The sequence below is a fragment of the Anopheles marshallii genome, chromosome 3, assembly GCF_943734725.1.
Source record: "Anopheles marshallii chromosome 3, idAnoMarsDA_429_01, whole genome shotgun sequence".
Classification (NCBI taxonomy): Eukaryota; Metazoa; Arthropoda; class Insecta; order Diptera; family Culicidae; genus Anopheles; species Anopheles marshallii.
Window position 1 is genome coordinate 49,386,470 of NC_071327.1, and position 24,056 is coordinate 49,410,525.

The following is a 24,056-nucleotide window of genomic DNA, read 5'->3' on the forward strand; positions in this document are numbered from 1 at the left end:
GGGCGACAGACCCGAAAATTGTGTACGCAATGTTTGGAACGGTTGAACGGTCGAGTATTTTTTTTTGTCACTGTACTTGTACGCGCACAAGTGCATTTGCTTGTGCCGTCCTGTCAGAATTGATTGCTATCGATGGAATATAAGCGACAGCGCGGTTGTATAATACTCACGGCATGAAGGATGGTACGCGAAATGTCTGTCTGCGTGTCTAGGTTCGATCTTTACCGGTTGGTGCGCTGCTTGTTATGCAAGGTTCAACATAATGGTGGACCACAGGAAAGAAACAGGGGCATAGGCCATGTTTTCTGGCTGCGTTTGGGTGAAAGTAGCTGGCGTAGCAAACAATAGCTTAGCCGCCTTTTTGTTTGAGAATCGAGCGATAGTAAAATGCATTGAAATAGATGGTATTAATCTAATAAATTATTGTGTTTGTTATCCTTTTTATTGTAGGACATTCGGAGCTATTTTTAGTGTATAATTTATCACAATGTTTATACATTTTGCATAAAAAATATAGCTTTAATTGAGGAATATGAAACAAATGTTGATGCAATAATGTTCCAAATTTCCTAAGGGCTAAGCTAGTCTTAACTTAGTTTTCAACACGTTCCATGCCAAATATTGTTAACCGAAAAATATCATCAGGTCACCATGGGTTACGATGCGGTGCAGTTAGAACAAAATATTCGTTGGTACTTCTGATACGGAATCAATATAAGTATTAATTTAAGGAATGAACATTGGTTAAACGTTTACTTTAAACATTAAAACTTCTGTATATAAATAACTATTTTTTACGTTTTTTTCGCAGGGTGTTAAAGTATTCTGCCCACATTTGTGGTGTTTTCATACAACTTAAAAAGAATTTATATGAAATGTTTTTTTTTTTTATTTTGTTTGTTTCAACAATTTTATTTTTTGTTTATTACGTAAGTCGAGCTAAGTTTTGCAATTCTTCTATGCGAAAATTGTATTACGCTATTTTTCTCTACCATCTATTGCGATTGTAAGTGCTTGTTTTGTACACTTGTTTTTTTGGGATAACCAATCGTTGATAATCTTATCTTGGAAGTTTGTTATCTCTTATGTTGTAGTGCTTTAGACCATTTAAAGTATATTTACAATCAGCATCTCAAGTATGAAATGCAACATTGTTGAAGTATTCATATAGCAGTTTCTGGTGATGTAAATTATTGGTGATTAGTGAAGTGAAACTGATTCACGCTTGGCGCCCAACGTGTTAAAAGCTTTGAAACAATAAAAATCCATCTAGTACACCCGTTTATTGTAGTAGACGTTTCGGTTTTTCTTTCGAAACTATATCACAATCTGATTATACGATCTCAAACCACTTTGCAGAAAAGCTTTCTACGCCATGCCAATAAATACGATAACCAGCAACAGATCGTTTGGAATGATAATAAGTTGATTCCCTGTTGATTCCTTTCTGGCAGAGCATGCTGGTGAAGCAGATAATATGCTGTTCATCGCTAACGCATCCGATGAAGCGATGCTAGTCCAAGAATGGAAGCCTAAAATTGTCACAGTTGACCAAAGCCGGTACATCAGCATGAGTACTGGAGTGTAGCAACATTTATAACATCAAGAGCGAGATTTCTTTCCCTTAGCAACCCGTGCCTTCCATTAGGGGTTACGATCAGAGCACCAAGGTCTTTGACCAGCTGTGTTGTTTGGTGATTTTTTCACTGTCTGCGTCCGTTCATGCATGGTTCGTGTAAGTGGGTGAAAGAAAAAACGCACAACATGAGACTAAATTAATGTGGGAAATTTAATGCCTCCGTCGTGGTTCTACTGCTACTGCTACTACTGTCTTTTTTCTTGCCCCTAGCCGAATGTTCTTTTGGCTTGTCTTTTGCAAATAAACACGTGCTCTTGGGGTCGTTTTTTTGTTATTGCTGTCCTTTTATCATATGTAATCCACTGCTTGTTTGCTTTCTCTCTCTTTCTCTCTGTCTCGACCATTAGCGATGGTATGAGGATTTTTTGTTCGGTCTCATTTCCAATTTTCCTCACGCCGTTCTTCAGCACTTTATTGCACTATACTGAGGATTGTGGCATGTTTGTGGCAATTTGTACGACAAAGCATACTCGTTCTTGTTGCATACAATGCGAATTGCATGTATGCTTTTTCCTTCGGACGCTCGTAATCAGTACCGCTTCAAAACAGTTTTGTATCATGTCATTTTTTCATACCTTACAGCCTGTTGTTTGTTGTTCGGTGTGTGCTGGAAAACTGCATATTTTGAATATGTATTCCATGTGAGTAGCTGTCTGATCTTCGACACAGTTGTACTTGTTGTTTCCATCTCCCGTACGTGCAAGCAGATTAACAAGTTGTTCTTCACATCAGAAAGAAATCTATTAATCGTTGGACACTTGGGTTTTTCTTACCGTTTAAGCATTCGAAGCATTGCTGTGGAGATGGTGTAATGATCGGTTTTCTACCACATGTCATGCTGTGCCGATGGATGTTTTTTTATGGCTTTTACTGCTTCACAACGCAGGGGAGGCATCTCGTTTGGTGCTTGTTTGCGCGAAGGTTCTAAATGTCTTTAAGCATCGTTAATGGCCAGAACGTGCTAGAGCATGGTGTGGTAAGAGGTTCACATGTGTTGCATTCCAATGTAGAAGAAACACTACGCATCATTGCACTCTTACCGAACGATGCACTGCTTACGTTGATCACGTGTTAGCCCGAGTCGAAACACGGGACAACAAAAGGGGGAATACCAAGAAGTCAAGTAGAAAATTCCTTCGCTCGTCGAGGTGTATTTAGTTTGGAAACAGTAAAATATTTTCAAATAAATTTCAGTTGTCAGTTGGATGTAATCTATGGAACTCGAGGCTTTTTTACTTACCATGCTTTACATACGGTATATTCGAAAGATTTTGTTATTAAATGTTCATAATGCAATGGCACAAACACGAGGCATTAAGTTCTAATTCAATAATGGTTAACTCATTTTGTCTCGTGGGGCGATTTACACGTAGACGGATCGGTTGGATTATTACTCATCCCCCGATCTCTCACGCTTTTCGGGCCATGTTCGCTGAATTTTGTTTAATTCACCTAATAGAATAAGTTCTAGATATTCCATTGCGGTCCGTATTGAAAGTCCTAGAAGGTCAAATCACGTGGTTTACATATCTGTTTTATTTTATAAAATTTGTCTTAAAACTTTTATGAGTTAATTTAATAAACTTGCAAAATAATCCATTCGACCAGGGTTATAGTACAAGAAGTGATATCTCTTTCATATCATATCTCATCAAGTGCATTTTACAGTAATATTTTTTTTAGCCTTAACTCACTAGAACATTAGATTGTCATAAACACATATGGTGCTATGAGAGTTAAAATGCACTTTGCATTAGTTGCGGTTAATATTTGTCTCCAGCTTATGATGTTTTATTTAGAAGTCACCAATGTTTGACCTCGTCCATACAAAATTTGACTTTGAGACAACAATTGATGCACGCTGTCAAAAATAGGTGATTTGAGAAACAATTTTGAGGCGGCAACAACTGTATGTGGAAGGGCAAAAGAAAAGAAAGTTCTACGGTTTAATTACCATTTAAACCTTGGCAACTTCCCCAAACATACGAAAAGTGATTGATAGAATATACAGTGATTGATAGAATACACCGTTTGAAAAAATACTGCACTGACACACTTAGAAAAAAATGAACCCAGCTCGGGACCATCTGCTTCATTACAGCTGAACAAGTGCACGGGCAACACTTTCAATATTTTTCAGTGTGTGCCATCGTACACTGCCCATTCCGATCGAAGGTGTGGAACGATTTATTTTTATGATGACATGCAAAGGAGTGCGATAAATAACGAAACCCTGATTGTGCAAGAAAACCTAGCGGCAAACAGTGGCTTCCACAGCCGAAGATGTCAAAGGCAAGATTACACGCGCGATGAATTACACGGTGATAGCTGACAGGATAAAAAAGGCTCCTTTAATAATGTACCCCTACAAAGGACGCAATCATTACGTAGAAAGGTTTAGCATGTTGGGATAGGATGCTTCCAGACCTTACCCGGCAAACGGCTACGTAAGCGGAAAATAATCGTTCCATATTTTCGGGGTTCTTATTTACTGGGAGAGAGGGAGGGAAAAGTGGCATTTAGGTATACAAATGGCCGATATGGTGAGAGCGGAATGCGATGATGAGGTTGTGAATTTCATACACTCTCACTTTCTAATGCTAGTCGATTTGAAAAGGAGTAAAAATCAGTGTATTACGATGATTGAGTGTTTTGCAGCTATTTGCATATGTGCAAGATTTGGTATGTTTTTTTTTCTTATTTTTGTGTGTGTGGGTGTGTATGAAAAGAATGCGAATCAGCACTTTTTCTTAATTCATTTCCGCAACTCATGCTTGCAAATTTGGTTGGAGAGCATTCTGCACGGTAGCTTCTTTTCGTTTTTATTTTAATTTATGTTTACTTAAACTTTAAGCAAAAGAAATGGTACATTAACAATATAAAAAAAGAACAAACTTTCCGCGGAAAACAACACTTGACGACGTAAATTAAATTTTCATCTGGTGCCGCGCTTTGACGTGACCCTCGAACGCCAGAAGGTGGAGGATAATTTATTTAATTATTCACTCGAACGCCGCATACTGCCAACCGGGGGTGCACTGTACCGTGCGTATGTGTATGGGTGTATGTGCGTGTGTTTGTGCGTTTAGTCCCCCGATGGTGATGGGGTTGTGTGACGGATTCTGGCTGGAAAGTTTCCAATTCTGTAGAAATTGCTCTGCTTCCATTTGCTCCCTCCCTGCTTCACGCAAGGATGATGACGAGATCGTCGATGAAGTGCCAGGCTGCATGGTGGTATATGGCGAAGTCGAGTTTTTGCTGTCAAGTTTTCTGACCCAATTTTGGGTAGTAGGGGTAGTTTATCTTAGCACTTCTCCTTGTCCCGCGCCAAACGGTCAGACTGCAGCCCCCGTTCCATCTTACCTTGGTTGTGGGTGAGTGTGTTATGCAAATGGAGCGTCGTAAGAAGGGAAAAATTTCTAAATTGTATTTTGTGCAGAAACAAGAACACAACTTTGGCACCGTGGTTTGTGATACGGTTATTTAAAAATGGCGGCATAAGTTGGCAAGTGTTGGCAATGTCTTTTTTCTTTTGAAAACAGTTGGTTGAAAAGACCGTGAAAAGCTAAATTGTTTGCGATTTCTTCCGTGGAAGAAAATTAATAATTGAGACTAAATCAATTTAAGCCCTATCGATTGAGTATTCTGGTTAAACTTCAAAATACAGATATTATGTAAGTTGTGGTCGATTCAATTCGAAATTGAGATTTATTTTGATCGCGATGACATCATTTGTTGTTGATGAGGATCTTTATCTGGATCTTGCGAGTGATGATGTATCTGTTGTCGCCTGTGCGTTAAGGAGATATCTATTTCCTTAGTGCATTAGATCGAGGGTAGATATCCCCATCCGGTATCCGTTGATATCGCGGATGGATGTCTTCTTCCGGTGGACGGTTTACACTCTGTATGGCTTTACGACTTATAGTGCAAGATCAATATTTTTGTGTATTTTGTATACTGATTTTCAATGTGCATTGATGCCTGATATCGTTTGACATTCTGACGTTGTCTGATTAGAGGTTCACTAAGATTAATGTCGATTGAATGATACAATGCGCGATTCTTCACCATCTCAAGTGGTCCATATCGTTTGGTGCACATATATTTATTGATGGGATCACTTTAATTTCTCATAACTATGTTCGTCATCTTTATAATAATTGAATCTGAATTGTTGATGGATAATCTTGGAAAGTTACTTCCTAATTCACGAATACTTAGAAGATTTTGACGTAGTATTGATGACTTAGTCGTCATGGCAAGGCCAATTATTTACTATTTTGTATTGGAAACTTATGTATTAGACTGCAACAAGGCCATACAGTTTTAGCATTGATATTATTGAACTATTTCCAAAATATTGCTAGTATTATAAACATTGTAGAACATCTCCCTTAACGGCATTCGGTGCACCAACAGTTCCAATTCTAGATTTTTTGGTGGCCAGAGAGCTGGGATTTTTTAAGGAAAATTTTGAATTTGTGAGTAGCCAAACATGAACATTATTTGAAACAGAGGAATATGATATCATACGAACGTTTAATAAGATCTTGATCGCAAGAGGTATGGAGGACTAAGATTGCTAACCGATAGCATCGTCTGCTAACCTACCTTTTATTGTGTACCGGTTTTATTACCCTGTTTTAGCGGTTTATTTTAATACTAACAGTTTTTTTGTGTATCTAAGTGGTCTGATGTTGGTAGTACAATAGATAGCTAAGGAACGCAAACTAGGTACATAAGTTATGATCAAAAAGCATAAAGCAGTATCTTGTACCTACACCAGAATATTCTTAAGAATAACCCTAAAAATACCCCTAAAATAACACTTTGTAGGAACAACGCACAGGAACTGCTTAGGAGTAGTTAAAAGTGCAATTGGCGTAAATTTTATTTTTACCATTATATTAGAGTAACAGTCCATAAAGCCTTTTAAAAATACGGTGGCTTTGTTTCCTTTTGAGTCTGCATTGATTAATTCGCTTTCAGTTTATCATTAACTCTACGCGTGTCGGTCAATGGAAAATGTTAGATAAAGTGTAATTTACTGGAAGCAGAGCTGAAATAAAAGTGAGGATGTTAATTTTATTTGCATGCAAAAGCACACGAAAACAAAAACTACATGTTTTAAAATTTTAGGTGAAAACTTAAACTTGAACTACAACAAGCTCGTTGCAGTCTATAAAAACCTTCCAGGGACATGTTCGCATCAGGTATCGTCTCACCAGTTTCTTGTGCATTTCTCGCGCATTTGTTTCGGTGGAACAAATCGAGGTAATGTGTGGTTCACGGTACGGTTTTGCCGACCACCATCGTTGATGGCGTACGATACGGCTTCTGAAACGCCGGAAACACAACATTAGATGAACATTTTTCGTTCGCTTCGGAAACAGCCCGGTCCCTGCACCTTGTGATGCGTCCGAGTGCAGTACTGGTAAGGAGCTTTGCCTACTTGAGACCATAACCTCCAGACAGCGGGCAGGGGCAGATTAAATTGCTACAGACCCATGATACCGGTGGTGCGATGTTGGGTGCGGTGTCGCGATGTTGAAAACGGAAAACTCTCCCCATGTCCCGTCCGCCACTGCCAACGGTGTGTGCATGGCGAACAGTAGGGCATGCATACATGAAAGGCTTTTCACTTTACGATGAATTATTTCATTCGTCCGAAGCGCAGTCGCAGCGACGAGTTCCTGTATAGCGATTCGTGGTACCACTTTCGGGTTTGCATATTTTACGCCGTGTTAAATCGTATGTACCGCATTGCACATTGCACGGTAACATGTTTTGAGGTGGGTTGCGGGTCATGCGATGTCAAGTGGCGGTACAGGAAATATCGAGTATTTTCGGTGGGAGGCAAAATTCGTTACTAACCCGATCCGGTCGCAAAACCGCTTGACCTTACTTTAAATGGGCTAGATTTATGGAAAAGAGTTTCTGCCCGAAAGGCTCACTAAAGTGACTCCAGCCCTCACTGCAGGGAAACGGTTTCTCTTTCATTCTCGCTCAATTGCAGCTTGCTTTTGGGCTTTTGTTTTCCGATCAATGAGCCAGAATTAGGTTTACGGACCTGGGTATATGAAGTCATTAGGTAAACATATATCCCCGTAAAACATATGCACGTACCGGACAGTACACGACCGTCCCGGTTGTTTGGTTGTTTCGCCCCACACAAATTGCTTTCGTTCCTTCCGTTTAGGAACTCTGCACACCCCCTCCCCCCCCCCTCCCCCCGATGGCTACGGGTTATCCCCCACTCAAATTCACGCTCGGTTGGGTGTGAAATATTTCCTGCGGCGAAATGCATTACATCCTCTTCACGGTCGTCGAGTTGACGGCAAGGGATGAGGGAATTTCGGGCAAAAATTTATGCACTTTTAAGTGAGAATCCAACATTGAAACAACATAGCAACCGGTGACGAGGAAGGATAGGGGTAGTTTGAGTGGCTGGTAGCTAGCGTGTGTGGGAAGATGGAGGATGTCTACAATTAGCGATGAATTTATTTTGACATTTATGAGATGTTCACGCCATCAGGGCAAACGACAGTACCGCGTTGCTCCTGGTGTTGATGAGTTTTCTTTACAAGCTTCTGCTAGTGATCTTTGGACATCTCGTGGCTAACGGTTCGCTTGTTAGTTTTATTTATTGGTTTATTGTCATTGTTTCCCTTTTTGTGGTTATTTGCTATAAATGGACAGTGTTGAAAGTAACAGTAAAAGTATTTGTTACATAAGATTCTTCTTAAAGTTATAATTAGCTTATCATATCTACTTAGCGTTATAAATGTACTTAGTCTAAGCATCGAGTCTTTCAATCCCACCACGATTTTGCTGGCAGATGCATCAACGACATTACTCCATCTCAATTTTGACCTACAGCGCCTTCGCAGTTGTTGTGGAAGGCCTAAAAAAGTCTTTAAGCCTTTGGTCGTGCATTCTGATATCATTTCTGATCAGTCCACAATATCCTTCTAAACCGTTTTGCAATTGGAAAACCATTCTACAAAATCGAAGAGTGTACAGATTGATATTGACAGATTTGGGCAGTGTCGATGTCTATGCGAAAATCAAACGATATCTTTATTAACAAATTGAAAACTAAAGTTCTTTTAAATGTTCATCAACAATACTTGAAACGAAAAAAAAACTGAGAACAAATGTTTTGTTGGTAATTTTAAATTACAAACATGCAACAATGAATATTCACTGAATTTATCTTCAACGTAAACTATTACACTAAGCTATTGCCTTGGAAGACGCTTCAAACTCTACTCCATCACTGCTGTAGTCTCGATCGAACAGTGCAACATATGTGCTATCCCCCTTTGAGACGAATCCAACTGCATGGTCCGCCGACCAACATTACATCTGAAATTGCCCATACGTAATCGGATCGTTTAGAGGAACCACGAGTCTCATTTAAATAATAACGTCCTGGTGGGGGGCAGCCGAGTTTTGTTCCACCCGCACCCACGGCGCTCGGGTAGGCGAATCTCGTAACCATCTTCAACACTGGCAGTTTGCAAAAAAAGATGAATGAATTGAATGAAATGAGAAACGAAGACGATATTCGTTAGTTGCGCCATTGTTAGTTTGCCAAGAAGATTGGCCACTGGTCGCGGAAGACAAAGTGCATCGCTGTTACGCACGAACGGGGGAATGGTGGATAGTGTAACGGGGTCCCAACTTACGGATCGTCTGTACCAGATACCGACGGTGACGGCGAAAAGAAGCAGTGCAGCACATTAATCAGCGCCCGATCTCTCGTAGAAGACGCTTGAAAAAGTGGATCCAATCTTTTCGCCTTTCTTTGTCGGTGTGACGAGAACAACCGACAACCAGCAACCCGCAGCTCGATGGAGAAGGCTGGTCACTCGTATCCCATGGAGCATGCAAACATGGTTATAAATACACCCGGCACGAGCACAGGAGACCAGGAGAGCGAGGTCTTAGGTTATTTGCTGCTGAACAAAACGTTCGCTCGTACAACTCGTACGAGGGATGATGAGCGGACACAGGAGAAATGGTACGGGAAACGAGGGCGTACAACTTCATTCTTGAAAATGAGGTACAGCAACATCCAACGTCGACGGAGTTCACCGACGTTGACGATGATGCCGCACCGCAGCGCTAACGAGCTGGAACCGTTGTACAGCGGTACAGCGGGTGGATGTTTCTGCGAGGCACTGTTTGCAACGTGTTGACGCGTAGGTCATGGTCGCATTGGGCTACAAACTCGTCGCGTGTCCCTTTAATCGTACGTTCATTTCGGTTCTTTCCTCTTGTTCTGTTGTACCGCGGACTTCAATGTCGATGGGGTAGATGCGAATAATTGGGTCTCCGTCGTACGGTCGGTGGATAGATGCTTATTTTTCCTGCATAACTAACGAACTCGGGGGAAAATGTGCATATGTGCGAATTGCAAAGAGAAGTGCATCGTTTTGGGTATGTGAGTGTAAGAGTATGCATTGGTGTGTGTTGATTAACAGCTGTCTTTTCGGGGTAAAGTCGCGCTGACATGATGGATTTATGCTTTTTTAGCTCAAAGTTCAATGTAACATACAGTCGGGGGAATATTACATCAAGCTTTCCATTAGCTATGGATTGATAAAATTATTGAACAAATGCTCTTGAAAATGACGTTTATTTACATTTATGTACGTGAAAGCACTGTTGGGATTAATGAAAATTAAACAAAACTTGTCTTTCAGTCAAAGTAATGAAATTCGTTACGAATATATTGCTAACAGAGTCATTTATTAAATTTTCTAAGACGTAAGGATCATTTTATTTGGACCTTGAAGAATACAAAGAATACTAGTTTTTTTCGTTGGATGTATAGTTTGTATCTGCAAGCCAAATGATCTAGAAACTGTACTGAATATTCCGACATTTGTTTAGCGAAGAAACATTCAGTATCTTTACAAATTGTCTTTTTAAGACGTGAATAAAAATCTATAAATATGCGAAAAAATTAACTTGACATGTTTTTTTTAAATTTTAAAGTAATTACAAACCGTTAAAGCGAAGCATTGTAAAAACCGATTTTTCGGTACCCGGAAGCGCTTCGTTATAAGTCATTCGAAATCAATTTAGTTTTTGGAGTCACAATCCAGTAGAAAATGTACAATTGTACATTTATCGTTAAGAGCGACTTTTAACTACATTCTATGTTTCATCTTGGAAACAACACAAATCTTTTCTATCCAAAAGTTCTTGTCAAGCACTAATTATTTGTGTTAAGTACACCTGATAAACATATCAAATGGTCACACTTTTGTGAATTCGAGTTAAGCAATTTGCTAGTTCTAAAGTTTACTCTGAAGGAGACAATTTTGAGTTTTTAAATATGTCCCTAAACTTTCAATTTTTTATCCTTACTTTTGCTCTCAAAAGACAAATGTACAATATATAAAAATCATCGGAAGCTTTCCATTGTTGTGTTTCATAAACGATAGATGAGCTTTCCTTCCTCACTGCGCATAATTGATTCCTGGGTACTTTTCAATTTCCATACCGAAACAAAACGGTGATAGGCCAATGGAATATATTCCCTTTCTGCCATGATCACCGACTAGAACATAAAACTAACAGTGACACCTTTACCGTGCTGGTAAGGATAATAAAATTTCCGTTTTACGACACTTTTCCTAACCTTTCCGTTCGCCAAAACGGTGATGGTGTGTACTAAATTCGCTACCTCGGTCCACGCCCTGTCACATAAGGTTTGGTGTGTCTTACGCTTGTCAGGTTACGTCCGTGACCGGCAGTGTTGCACTTTCGAAGCATCTCATTTGCAACATTTCTGGTCGTGTGCACGGTTGGGGCGGTTAGTTTTACCGAGGCATTGAGCCATTTTCCTTTTGGGGTCGGCATGCACGATAAGGCAATCCGGCTGAGTAAACAGTTTTTTATGGTTATGGAATAGCGAAGCAAGGCGGGGACGTTTTGCAGAACTGTCGCCTGATGCGTGATGGTGCCAAGATACTGTTTCTGTTTGAGATGTGTACTTGCGCCAGCTGTGAAGTATGATAGGTTTCTTTACCTCTCCTGATGGATGAGAAACGGTTTAGCGATATAAGCAGCATGATAAGCTATGCGGTGGAATAGACAATGGGTTTAGTTGTTTCATATTTTTATTCTTAAAGTTTCACACTAGCTATGATGTTAATTTGATAGAATACGGAAAACATGCGCAACTCATCCGGGGGGGCACAAGGTAAATCCATCAAGAACCGCACATCTCTTCTGCACATGTTACACTGAATAAAACATCGGTTAGTAGATATCTCCGTACGCCAGTGCAAAATTCATTCCATCAAGTGCGGTTGCCCGGGTGAATGTAGTAATTTCTTTCCCTTCGTACTGGAACTGTGAGCGTGGGGGCTCAGAACCCAGACCGGCAGTGATAAGCCGCGTGAGTGTGATCGGAATGTTCCAGTAAGCACCGAGCAAACATTGGTCAAGGATTGGTAAACATAAATTAAAAACATGTTTGCATGAGCGCGTGGAAGTGAAGTGGAACAGAGAACTAAAAGAGTGAAAAAAAAAACGATTGGACACTACCAGGACCAGAGTGGATGGGAATGGTTATGCTGGCTAGATGAGAAGGGAAATGAGAAAAAAATACTTCAGATCGAAAACGACACACGTGCACTCAATGTGCGGTGCATAGCTGTGCTAACCGGAAGCGTGGAACAGAAACAAACGGTCGGTTATGTATCGTCCGTCACACCTACGCCGTGCTAAGTGTCCTGGGGGTCCTGGTACGCTGACGTTCATAGTTAGTAGTCGGCGATGGTTGAGAGATATTGCAGTCTTATCAATGCTATATATTAGGGTTTTTTTTGGTTTTATCTTTCGTTCACCCCCAGTACAAGCTTGCCAGAGTATAACCAATGGCCGTGAACGGTCCTGCCGGAAGGGCTAGTCCTTTCGCTCTGGGAGGGTGGGTGGTTGATCGGTTCAGTAAATAAAACCGATGTTTATCGATTATCCTTTCGTGTCCCCACGCTAGATCGGGGGCAGAATAGTGCCAAGGATTGTTTGGCTTTGTTGAGGCATGGTTTTATTTTGCATCGTTGGTTTCAGTGTGCAAAACTGGGAAAGTAAAAGGGACTTCTCGTTGGGTTGGCTTTTTTTTCACTCGTCGGAAATTCTCGAAGGTAATATTGAAGTATCTCACATAGTGAGCATTTTTTTATTTCGCAACTCTGAGGTTAGCGAAGAACGTCCTGTGGAAGGGTCCTCTGCTGGTTGCGCTATAACTTATGCTGGCTTTTGGGTTCCTGCCATGCGGTATGAGTGGCCTACTCCCAAGGGTAATGGCTCACTGGCTACTTCACAAAAGTGAGATAAAAAAGCTGTAAAGTCAAACTATACGATGAAAGAATAAATTTTACTTTGGGAAATAGCACATCACAGGACATTTGACCTACGTTATTGTGAGTTTTTGAATGCCAAGTCTCCATTTGGACAAAGGTAAAGTGTTCGTCATATCATTCAACATTCAAGACGCTTCGTAATAATTCCTGTTACGGTGGTGACTAGTCGTAATAAATTATCATAATACAGATTGGATGTTGCCACCAGACGATGGAGCTAGGGTTGTGGTTTGTTGGACCGTTTCATGCCATACCGGACCCGTTCCTTGCCATACCGGCAGACCAGTACCAGTTATCCAGTAGGTAAATCGTTTTTATTTCTCCCAACAACCCCTTACCACATAGCAATTGAAAGCAATAATGTGCAGTTCTTGCAAAAAACCGACCGACCGGTGACAATTGAGCGTTCTCGGGCCAGTTGGCATGGCTTCTCGTCCGTATTACTGTACTCACAAAAAAACCCGTACCCACAACCCGTAGAAATGATGGGAGAAGTTTTGTGAAGGTGAAATTTAAATATTTATTACTCATCGTAAACTATTCCACGGGCGAGGTGCGTTGTAGCGATAGCTTAGGTTTGGTGCAAAAACACCCGAACGGGACACACCGGCCGAGGAGGGGAACGAGGGTGTGGATGAAAAGTTGTGCGACGAAATTTTACGAATTCAGCATGAATCAATTTTCGCACAAAAGTTCTAATGGATGTACATTTAATTTGGTCTGCTGGACTTGTTGGTTGGGACACAGTTTATACCCAAGTCGAACTCTGGAGCAAAAAAAAAAGAAAAGAAACACACTTTTGCAAAGATAAATTGATTATGCTTGGTTTTGTTGACAAGTGGAAGAAGTGATTGGAAATTTATAGAGTATGATCGTTAGACTAGCGTACGGAATAATGCAGCTTAAGAGCGTGATTAGTTTTGATTTTTAATTCGTAAGATCTTGTTTAGATTGTAGCTGTGTTTAATCTCCTTTTAAAACTTTATATAATAAGCTTAGTGCTTTTGTAAAATCTTACAGCAATTAGTAATATTTTATATAAAGTTTAATAAACTAGGTTAAGTGTACCAATAGTGATGCAATTAGTCAGCATGGCAAATATGAAACTATGTTGGAGGTTTTTGGAAGGAGCAAATTTTCATGTTTCAACGAAATATGATAGGAAATAATAAAAAAAATAATTTAACTTATTAATTAATTAAAATTAATTAAAAAAAAAGTTTTTGTTAATGTTGTATTGTAACTATAGTGGTGATATCGTGTACCAATGGTGGTGCTATTTTTTGTTCAATGAGCAATGAGCTATGAGGCAATGATCCAAATTCGTTCTTCAATTTCCGTATGACTTGTGTGATTTTTTATCCAAACTTTGGAGGACAATTTTTCCTCAAATGGTAAATCTGCTGTAAATCAGCTCCCGTCCCGTAGAAGACCACAGAAAAGGAATAAAATGGAATGACTTTAAATGTTTATATTGATCTTTTATTTTGTTGAAACTAAATTGAGTAATTTTGATGTCATGTTAATGACAAAAATCCTTCGAAAGGTACAATAGTATACGAGTTAGTATTCTAGCCAACATAGTAAGATGGGACAATTCATTACACATTGTCCTACTGAGCAATTGCCGCATAAATCATCCGCTGACTGATCGTGATTGATCTTTTCGTCCATGTTCATTGCCGGGAAGCTTAAAGATTGTAAGAATTTGTGTGGTTCTGTTTTTTGTGGTGTTTGATGCAACTCGAACTTGAATACCACGTCACTTTCACCGAGTGACATAACAAGCAAGCACCACGACCTAGTTGGTCGACGTGTGATGAGAGGCACAAAAACGAAACTAACGCAACAAATGGCGGTAAAGCATAAAGTTAGGAATTAAAGGCGGTAAAGCATATTTTTGTGGAATAAAAATAAATAAAATAAAATGTTGTAGTAAATAACAGAATGATATTTTTATTAGATTCGGTAATGAAGGAGTCGCTATAATGATGAGTTTTGTGAGCTGTACAGCGAATTAGCCTCGCCAGGCTCCGGAAGGTTGGTCATGTCATAAGAATGACATTGTTCGACCCAGCCCGTAAATTCGTTTTTAGTGCATGTTAGTATGTAAGTAATTAATGAAAAAATCAAGAACTTTATAAGTCTCTGAATATTGATATATAGAACATATAGTGCAATACATCGGAGCATTTAGAACTGCTCATCAAGCGGTTTTAGTACCCCTAGCTCGCTCGGTTGTAACAATCGTGACGGTAGTTTTTAATAACTACTTCACTCGTATTCTCTCCCTGCCTGGCTCTCTGCCTACCCATGAAACGTCAAATGCCAACGTCGCGAAATAGAATACGTGACATTCCGCTGATATGGCTTCCGACGCACTCCATATGGCAGCCGCCCACCCTCGGTTTGTCTGGTGGCGATGGCTTAGTTTGTATTATTAACGGCTTACCGTGGTAAGGGTAGATGGATTCGCCACTCGCTAGAGGTAATAGTAATGATAATAAAAAAAAGGATAACCAACGAGCCCCAGACCCCGCCGTGTGTTTGTAGACATACGCAGGGAGAGTGAGTGTACACGCGCGTACTTCGACTACTGCTGAAGCATCGCAAACACGTGGTGAAGGTTGCTGTGTGTGTGTGTGTGTGTGTGTGTGAATGCGTGTTGAGTGCGCGATAGAGAATGTTATCATTATTATTTCTCTAGCTCACTTTTCTTGGGTACAGGAATGCCCGGAATGCTCGAGAACAAACGTGGAGCTCCTCGGGAGATGATGTTTGGACTATGGTTTTTGCGTACCCCATATCCTTTATGTTGGAGTATATAGGGCCGTTTTTTGTCTGGAGTTAGGAGCGTGTGAGAGAGTGGTGGGAAGTTGTGCACCATGTTTGTCACTCGGTATGCTTTGTTTAATTTTTCCTTTCGCTTCAGTACAAATTTCCAGCCCAGGCTAGAAGGTAGGTGAAATTGTGACTGTGCATCATCCCCATGATCGTATGGCACATCCGTCAGCGAATGAGTGGAAAGCATGCACAGCTTGTTCTAGTGCGCTTGGTTTTCGTTTATAATTCATAAATGAAATTGTATACAGTTGTCGCTGCCGTTCATCATACACCGTATGTGTATGTGTGTGCGTGTGAGGGGGTTTCAAGCATCCCGGCCACAAGTATATCACTCTGGTTTTTCGCGACGCGCCCCCACAATTTGGCCTTTCCCAGGATGGCGTGTCCGGCTGCCTGCAAGCGTTAAGGCGGAAGAAGTCACGTAAAGCGACCACCGTTCGACACTTTGAACGTCCCCGCCTATCTTGTGGCGCAATGCATTGAAATCGGGTCTAGCGGGACGCTAGCGAATAGCCTCCAGAGTTGGCCGACTTGGGTTGGCAAATATTGCACCACGTGCACCCACCCCCAAAACCAGTCGGCTCGTTTGTTTCTGCTCTGGTCGCTCGACCGTTTGGGAGCGATCTTTGCGTGTTTTGCATGGCAGTTTGTCGCAACTAGAATTTAGGAGACAGCTGTGTTTACCTCGGTGTACACGGAATACATTAACGCTGGTGTCGCATATCCACGGCCACAAGAGACGGTCGTCCTCGTTGGATTTGGTCGCACCAATGGAATCCCTCTAGTAGCTACTGGTCGATGAATAGATGAAATGTGTGTGCGAGTGTATGTATGTGTGTGTAAGAAGAAGAGAGATGCAAAGCCGAAGATAAATAGAAGTCTGTTTTACGTACGCGTCTGAATAGAGATCGTCTCTGACCATTCCCGTCCATCGGCAACCGGACTGAATTGGGGCCGGAGAAAGGCGTCCAAGGTGTGTTTGGAAGCTAGATCATCGTCTATACTCTTTTACGCTTTTAATGAATTTTTATTGAAAACGGTGAAGCTGTGCAAGCAAATGATGTCCTAGCGGTGATATTTATTCATGGGACTCGCCGGCCCCATGCTACAAAGTCCTGGGAAGCACCGTCAGGGGTTTAAACTTTTATTCATGCACACTTTAGTCCACGCGCGTTGAGAAGCTATCGCTGTTGTTTCTTAGTCACTTTCAAGAGTACATAACAGAAAAAGTATATGGGGAAAGACCCATAAACGTGACACCATCTACCATTCACTCAGCACAACTCTGTGTGACTTTGTCTCCTGCTGTACATGGGACACTGACAGTGGGAATGTAAAAGCAGCATGTTAATCAAAGACATGTTTTTTTTTGCTGCTCCCTCCTTTTTACACCCTTACATGCATATAATCCCAGCTCATTTCACTGTAAAATTACTAATGTTTTTTCTCTAACCTTTCTGCTTTTTTCTGACTTCTATTTACAGAAAAATGTTCATCGGCGGTCTCAGTTGGCAAACAAGTCCAGGTAAGTGGAAATTGCAGCAATTGAACTCGAATCCCTGAGCTGCTAGTGCTGTGCCATTGGTTGTTACGGGGAGCTAGTGTGTGTGTGTGTACGTCGACGAATAATGGGTAGGATGGTAATTGCAAGATTAGAAGCGCCGGTTGTGGCCAACGGAATCAGGTGGACGCATTCAAATGAGTCCCCGTGGGGTGTGGGATTAAGGTTTGAGTGTCGTGAGTGAAATTGCGTAGTGGAAAGTTCCCGCGGTGGATGTGTGGCAGGGAGGCTTTAATCGCACCTGTGTGTATTCTTGTGATGGCTGACTGTATATCTCCATTTTATTTACGTGCAGAGGGCGAAACAAACGGTTTGACCTAGGTTTGGTTCTTTTGTGGGAAGTGTTTGAATGTTCTGAAGAATGGCCGATCTTGTTTTATTTGATTCATTGCTCTCTTTCCATTCTTTTCTTTGTATTCCCTATTATATTTGCTTTTAGAGTTTTTAGGAATTTTGCAGAATAGTAAATAAACCATTAATTTCGATTTCATTCAGTTAGAAATGTTGGTATGTTATGAAATAATTTGTTATGTTATAAGTTGGATTGTAATTTAATTCCAATATCGAGCACTTGTGGTAATAATAGGGCATCTGACATCAACAATCAATAGCTTTATTTATATAAAACAAAATGCTGATGAGATTAATCAAAGAAATGTTTTAGTAAGTTGGTAACACTCAAATGAGGCTTACATTTACAACCTTTTAGGATTATAATCGGAGCTCTTGTTGTTACAAAGAATGAAATGAAAATGAAAAGGTTTTCTTTTGATTAATAATATTGACTGTTTGAAAGTATGTAAACTTCGAAAAAGTACTTATAACTTCAAACTTTTTTAACTTAATTTTAATAACTCTTGAACTCTTTTTTTAATAACTTGAAGTGACTATTATTTTTTTATTCCAAAGTGATGGCAAGACCGTATTACTTATAACTAAGAGTGACTTAATCCTAGGTTTTCATCCATATTTTTTTGAAGATATCTCCTTCTCCAAACAGCGACAGGTCACCTTATCACGGGTACACTTTACCATTGAAGTTATTATTAAAGCTAGTAGATTTATATAATTGATACAGTCAGTCAAATTGCTGGCTTAAATGTGGATAAAAATTAATCAAATTTCCAACACAGAAAGTATTTGTTCTAAATTCGTTCCAATGAGTATGTACTAACAATTGCATATTAGCAATGAGTAGCAACCAATGTTGAATTTATAAAAATGCTGTTAGTGATAATAATTGATTTAAATAGAAATTTTGAAAGTGTGATAACACGAAGCAGTGCTAGAAACTTAGTTCTAATTTTATATTTCACTTCATTGGCTCGTTGTTCTCTTGAAACATCCATTGCTGGCAGAAGACGACAAATTGTGCCGGAATTATGTTTCATCCGGTGCGAAATTGAAAATCAAGCCACATTAACATAGGCCCTGCCAAATGAACCTTCCGAAAGGTAAATCTTGTTGCTGGAGAAAAAAGAAAAGTATTAAGACCCCAATCCTTGGTTTGGTTCCCTGCTACACAGCCCTTTTACCCTTGTGGCAGCGCGTGCACTTCGTATGTGAAGAACGTTTGTTCTCACATCGCCAAAGTGGTGCAGGAAAAATCGATTCCACGAGCGCACACAGCACAGTATGAAAACCGAATCGGGGTGAAAACAGCTGTAGAAGCGCCGGGCCGGGTCGCTTTTGCCAGAGCGCACCACCAAATGGGGGTCGAAAGTATCAATCGTCTTAGCGTAAGCTTTTGCCTCGAGGTTAGATACCCGCACGATTGCTCGAATCGCCCACCCCAGAAGACACAGGTGGGGTGTGTGATTGTCTTGAACGGTTTTCCACCGTTTCTTGGTGGTGTTGGTGATGGTGTGTTTTATCGATGAAAGCTCTTCAAAGACGCCGGGTGAAATCGAGCGCTCGCAGGCACGTTACGAAAAGGGGATGTGGCTGGTCCTACCCATGCCATACCCGCAACGACCTAGTTTTTGGATCACTACCGGTGTATTTTGGTGTGCTACCTGCACCGCCAATTGCTTAAAGAATATCATTCCCAGCAAAAAACAACAAAAAAGAACAATTCAATTCACAGGTTGGTGGCTCATCGGTAGATTCACTGTTTGCAAATTCCGCACTCCCCACCATGGTTTCTGGATGGATGGATATTGTTGGGGGACGAGGACGGTTGTGTAGATTTTTGAATATTTTATCCCTTAAACGATTCTGTCGATTTATGTAAACACCCGAAATGGCTCACGGGACCAAGCGGCCACGGTTTTGGGACTGAATTTTCACTCTCTTTTACCTTCAAATTTTGATTTTTTGTGTAATTCTCGTAGCTGCGCGAGAGGAGTGTTTCCAATCTGCATTCGGTCTTACACCTGATTGCGTCTGGGAAGTATCTGTGGGTTTTTTTTATTTTGTTCCTCTTTTCTTCAGGCTTGGTTTACGGTGAAAATTGATGGATGATTGGCGAATCCAATGAAGTTTGTGCGAGCGAACGTGTGTATGCAATGTGGTAAATGGAGATTTATTTTCCAACCAACCAAGGCAACGAAACTGATCACCTGCGGCTTATCGATGTTGCTGATTGGGATTTAGTCTCCCACTGCGCAATTTTCCCTCTGGGCTAAGTGAAAATTGTTCTCGCAATCACAATTGTACCCCGGGTGGGCTGACGTATTTTCCATACATCAATGCAAATATTATTTTATTTGCACACATGATACACGGCACGGGAAGGAGTTGGAGATGGAAATGATCTTATACTTTGGGGGTACTTTGTGTAAATTATACGGGCAACCATTTTTTCTGCAGGGAATTTGATAACGTATCGCTTCTGATGGTGTAGAATCGACAAGGAATAAAAATTGATCGACTCGTACCACTTCTTTCGAGGATGCCTGTCCGGAGCTTTGATGCCATTCACTTGAGCACTCGGTTTTAGTGGCATTATGGCGGGCGAAGTGGTTGAAACCCAAGCGTCGAGAGTATGTGCCACCGAACGTGCGAAACTCTTGCTGCGCTTCTGGTGGTTCATTGAACTGGAGTCTCCGATCCTGGATAACACACAGCACAGCACACACCACAGGCTAGCCTGAGCGAGGCCGAACGAACCAAACCGACCGCGACGAAGCAGCAAGGCGAAATCGCTAATTTATTGCACACGGTTGCAATTCGGTTCCGTACATTATATCCTCATCGATTTCCGTACCATAAACAATGCCCGCGACTGGGGTCTGCTCTCGCGGGTCCGCTTTTCCCGATGCCACGCGACCGTTTTAAGCATCGCGCTCCAAGCACTGTTGGCCTTCGGGGGTCTTTGGGGAAGCATTCCCAGGTTTCCCGGTACACGTACACGGTGTGCTGTAGCGGTCGCTGAAAGGCAAATGTTGCAGGGGTTGAAACCGGGCAACATACACACACACACAACAGCGCGCGCCCGTTGCCCGATGTGTCTGAACCTATCTGACAGCCCACGGCATGAAAGGACTGCAAGCGTACTGGTGGATAATAAAACTCCGCGTTCAGTTTGAACAAAAGGAAAAAAAAACAACCATGAGACAGTGAGGAGGAAAACCGTGGAGGGCCATTTTTGGTAGCGGGTGGCATGTTTTCCGCACTATTGGCGAAAAGCAGTCCCATTTGGCATATTTCGATATTGGAAAGCGTTCTCTTATGGGTTTTTAGGGCTTGTATTTTTTGTCGCTTCTGCTTTCGTGTGTTGTGCTGAATAGGTTTCATGTGTTTCTTTCTTTTTTTTTTTTCTTTGCTGGAAAGTGTGGAATGTGATTTTCGAACGAGTGTATGCAAGGAGTGGAGTTGGAGTACCATTTCGAAGTTGTTCGTATTCGCTACGGAGCCGAAATCAATGCATGTTTGTTTGTTTGTGGAGTGCAAAAAGGGTGGACAAATGAAAAAAAAAAATCGTTATTAGTTCGGGTCACAACAGGACTAGCCTGCGAGAGTGGATTATCGCTGGTTGAGGTTTATGAAAATGTGGTTTTCAATTTTAGTAGGTTTCAGAATATTTCGTATTGGACGTGGATGAACGTTTCCAAGGAGTAGTAAAGTGCGATATGATTTTTTCAGCTCCGGTGTGCTTTTGGATTAGTAGACTAATGTTGAAAGCTCCGATAGCAGCCAGCTTAGATTATAGTACGTTAATTATCTGTATGGACAATTTTAATTCCATCAAAGCTTTATTGTTTCATTTTATTAGATGTATTTTATTAGAAGTTGTTTTATCAATAGTGTCCTTAACTGTGTAACGATACTTCGATTAAAAATACTTTAATCCATAGTGCAAATGTGGTTCAAACTGATACCAACCGGCTTACCATCTTTAACGGGTGCTTGAACCACCTGGAGTCTGCCATTTCGTGAAGGTTGGCCAGTTTTCACACCAGCTCAACGGATGCTTTCCCACTTGCCAGTCAGCCTGACTGGATTATGTCAGCTTGTGTACACTTTGGTTACTCTATGTCAAGCTTGCATCCGGATATCCGTCAAGTGGCCGCACGGTACCATCAACCGTTGGTACCACAGATACGTTTGTGTTTTGCCATTAATATTCTTGAAACGTGCCGACCATTCCAGGATCAATTAGTTCGCGCCCAAAAAGGAGTGTGGAGTAGCCGTGGGTGCGCCGTTCCGACTTATCCTTACCGGCGTGTGCTCAGTATTTGGTAAAAGGATGCTCAAATTTTAATGTCCCGTGCACGATCCGAAAGTCTGGTTCAAATACGACGTTCGCGCGAATCGTACACGGGCCCACTAATGGGTTCTTCTGCGATCGTGCGATGTTAGCGATGCAAATATTTTCGCTTATCGCGCGTTAGCGGATCGTTCCGCGTTGCTTTCGTGCCGCTGGTTGAGCAACATTCCGAATCGTGAAGCGATATATTGATTACTTAATCAATCGGTCGCCACCACTAATGACCGTTTGCGTGGAAGCACTATTTCGAAAAGAAGGTCTCCGGCAAACTCGGGCGTTTGCAATGCCAGCTCGGTATGCACGCTTCATCTGAAAAAGGTTGGCTATTTAATCGAATGTTGGCCGTGGCCGATCGCTACGCACTAGTGAGGCAAACGTTTGCGTAATTTGTGCTTGTGTCCTCGGGCGGAAAATGTGCTGATATGAGAACGGATGCATCGTCCTTCGGCGTCCTGACGCGGCTGTTTTATATTTCGTGTTCCGTTCCAATGTTGAACTGTTATTCGTGTTCTTTTTGCTCGGGTCGGGATGTGCCGTACAAGTAAATGCAATTTTCGACGGCTACCTGTTCAGCAAACAGCAGGATGGTTGAGTAGCTAGAAGGTAACGGTAATGGGTATTCTTTTGGAATATAAATTAGCAGATTGCAACAGTGGCGGAAAATTAATTTTAATTTTCCCGGCTTGACAGGTCCGCGTTAAACGATTAAGGTCTTATGAAAATCTTTCATACGTATATTGGAATGAGTTGAGCTTATATTACGCATAATATGGTTGTTTATTAGAAGAGATATAAAGACTGTCAAGTTAGAAATTTGCAGGCATTATGATTAAGTTTTCATGAATATATGAATGATAACATATATGAAAACCTTATGTTTTGGAGTTGGGAAGATCGATGATCATACTTTTGAAATCGTCGATTTAAAAAATCGGTTTGAAATCGATTTAAACCCTCCAGGGTCCTGTTTGCTGATCATGCCATTAGAATGTCACTGGACGACCCAGCGATCCGCAAAGTCCTTTTAGGTTGTCCACATGGACAGAGGAACGGTAGGTTCAAGTGGAGATGCAGTCATAGCTTGGAGGAATCTACTAGATCGTCGACTGTGAGAAGATTAAAGGTCTATTGCAGAAAGCCAACATTACGAAGTGGTTGAAGCTCCTAATAATTAGGTAAATCATGGTTTAATTAAAGTTGAAGCCGTTTCTGAATCTATTTTAAGTTTAAGGTAGAATCTTCATTAGCATTCTAAAGTTTCTAATATTTCTGTATTATCGAATGCAGTCTCGACTTATTTTAAAACTTGGTTGGTAAGCATTTGCTTCTAAATTGATTGATGTCACAAATATCCGGTAACTTTTTGGCTTTTTGAAAATGATATGATTGTGCTTGATTTTTTTTTTTTAAAAGTTGTTTGTGCCCAAAAGAGTTTTAAGTTGTTTTTGCAATTTTTATTGTGTATCGTTTTATTAGAAGTGTTGGTTTGCCTGTTTAAGTAAATTTTTATTTGTTACACTATCTTCTTTTGTAATATTTCAATAATGTTTGTTTGAAATGATTTTCAATGGAGCTTAAAAATATGTTTGGGAGCAATATTTTAGGTATTTACTTGCATTAAAGTGGAAATATCCTTTTTATGTTCCAGAAAATAAAATCCTTCAAATGATTATTATGGCGTTCATTATTTAATGGACTAGTTTAAATAATGTTGAGAAGATGAGAAAAACACTAATCTGTAACAACTTTCATAAGCACTCAGCTGTAAGCATCAGAGAGCAATTCGCTAATCGTTCATTGTGATATCGTACAATCGTCCTTTTACAACGGCTCATCAATAGCTATATTAAACATTAAACCCCATTTGAATAGAGTGAACGTTTAGGGTTTAATCTACCCCATTGAAGTAACTAT

General features: G+C 40.8%; 1 protein-coding gene across 1 annotated transcript in view; it reads left to right on the plus strand.

The window, feature by feature from the left end:
• The window catches only part of LOC128712766 (RNA-binding protein Musashi homolog Rbp6-like), a 246,009-nt gene that overhangs the window by 65,685 nt on the left and 156,268 nt on the right, over nt 1-24,056 (plus strand). Inside the window, exon 2 of the mRNA XM_053807639.1 lies at nt 17,355-17,395. Within this exon, the coding sequence (XP_053663614.1) occupies nt 17,355-17,395 (41 nt within the window). The remainder of the gene's footprint in view (nt 1-17,354; nt 17,396-24,056) is intronic.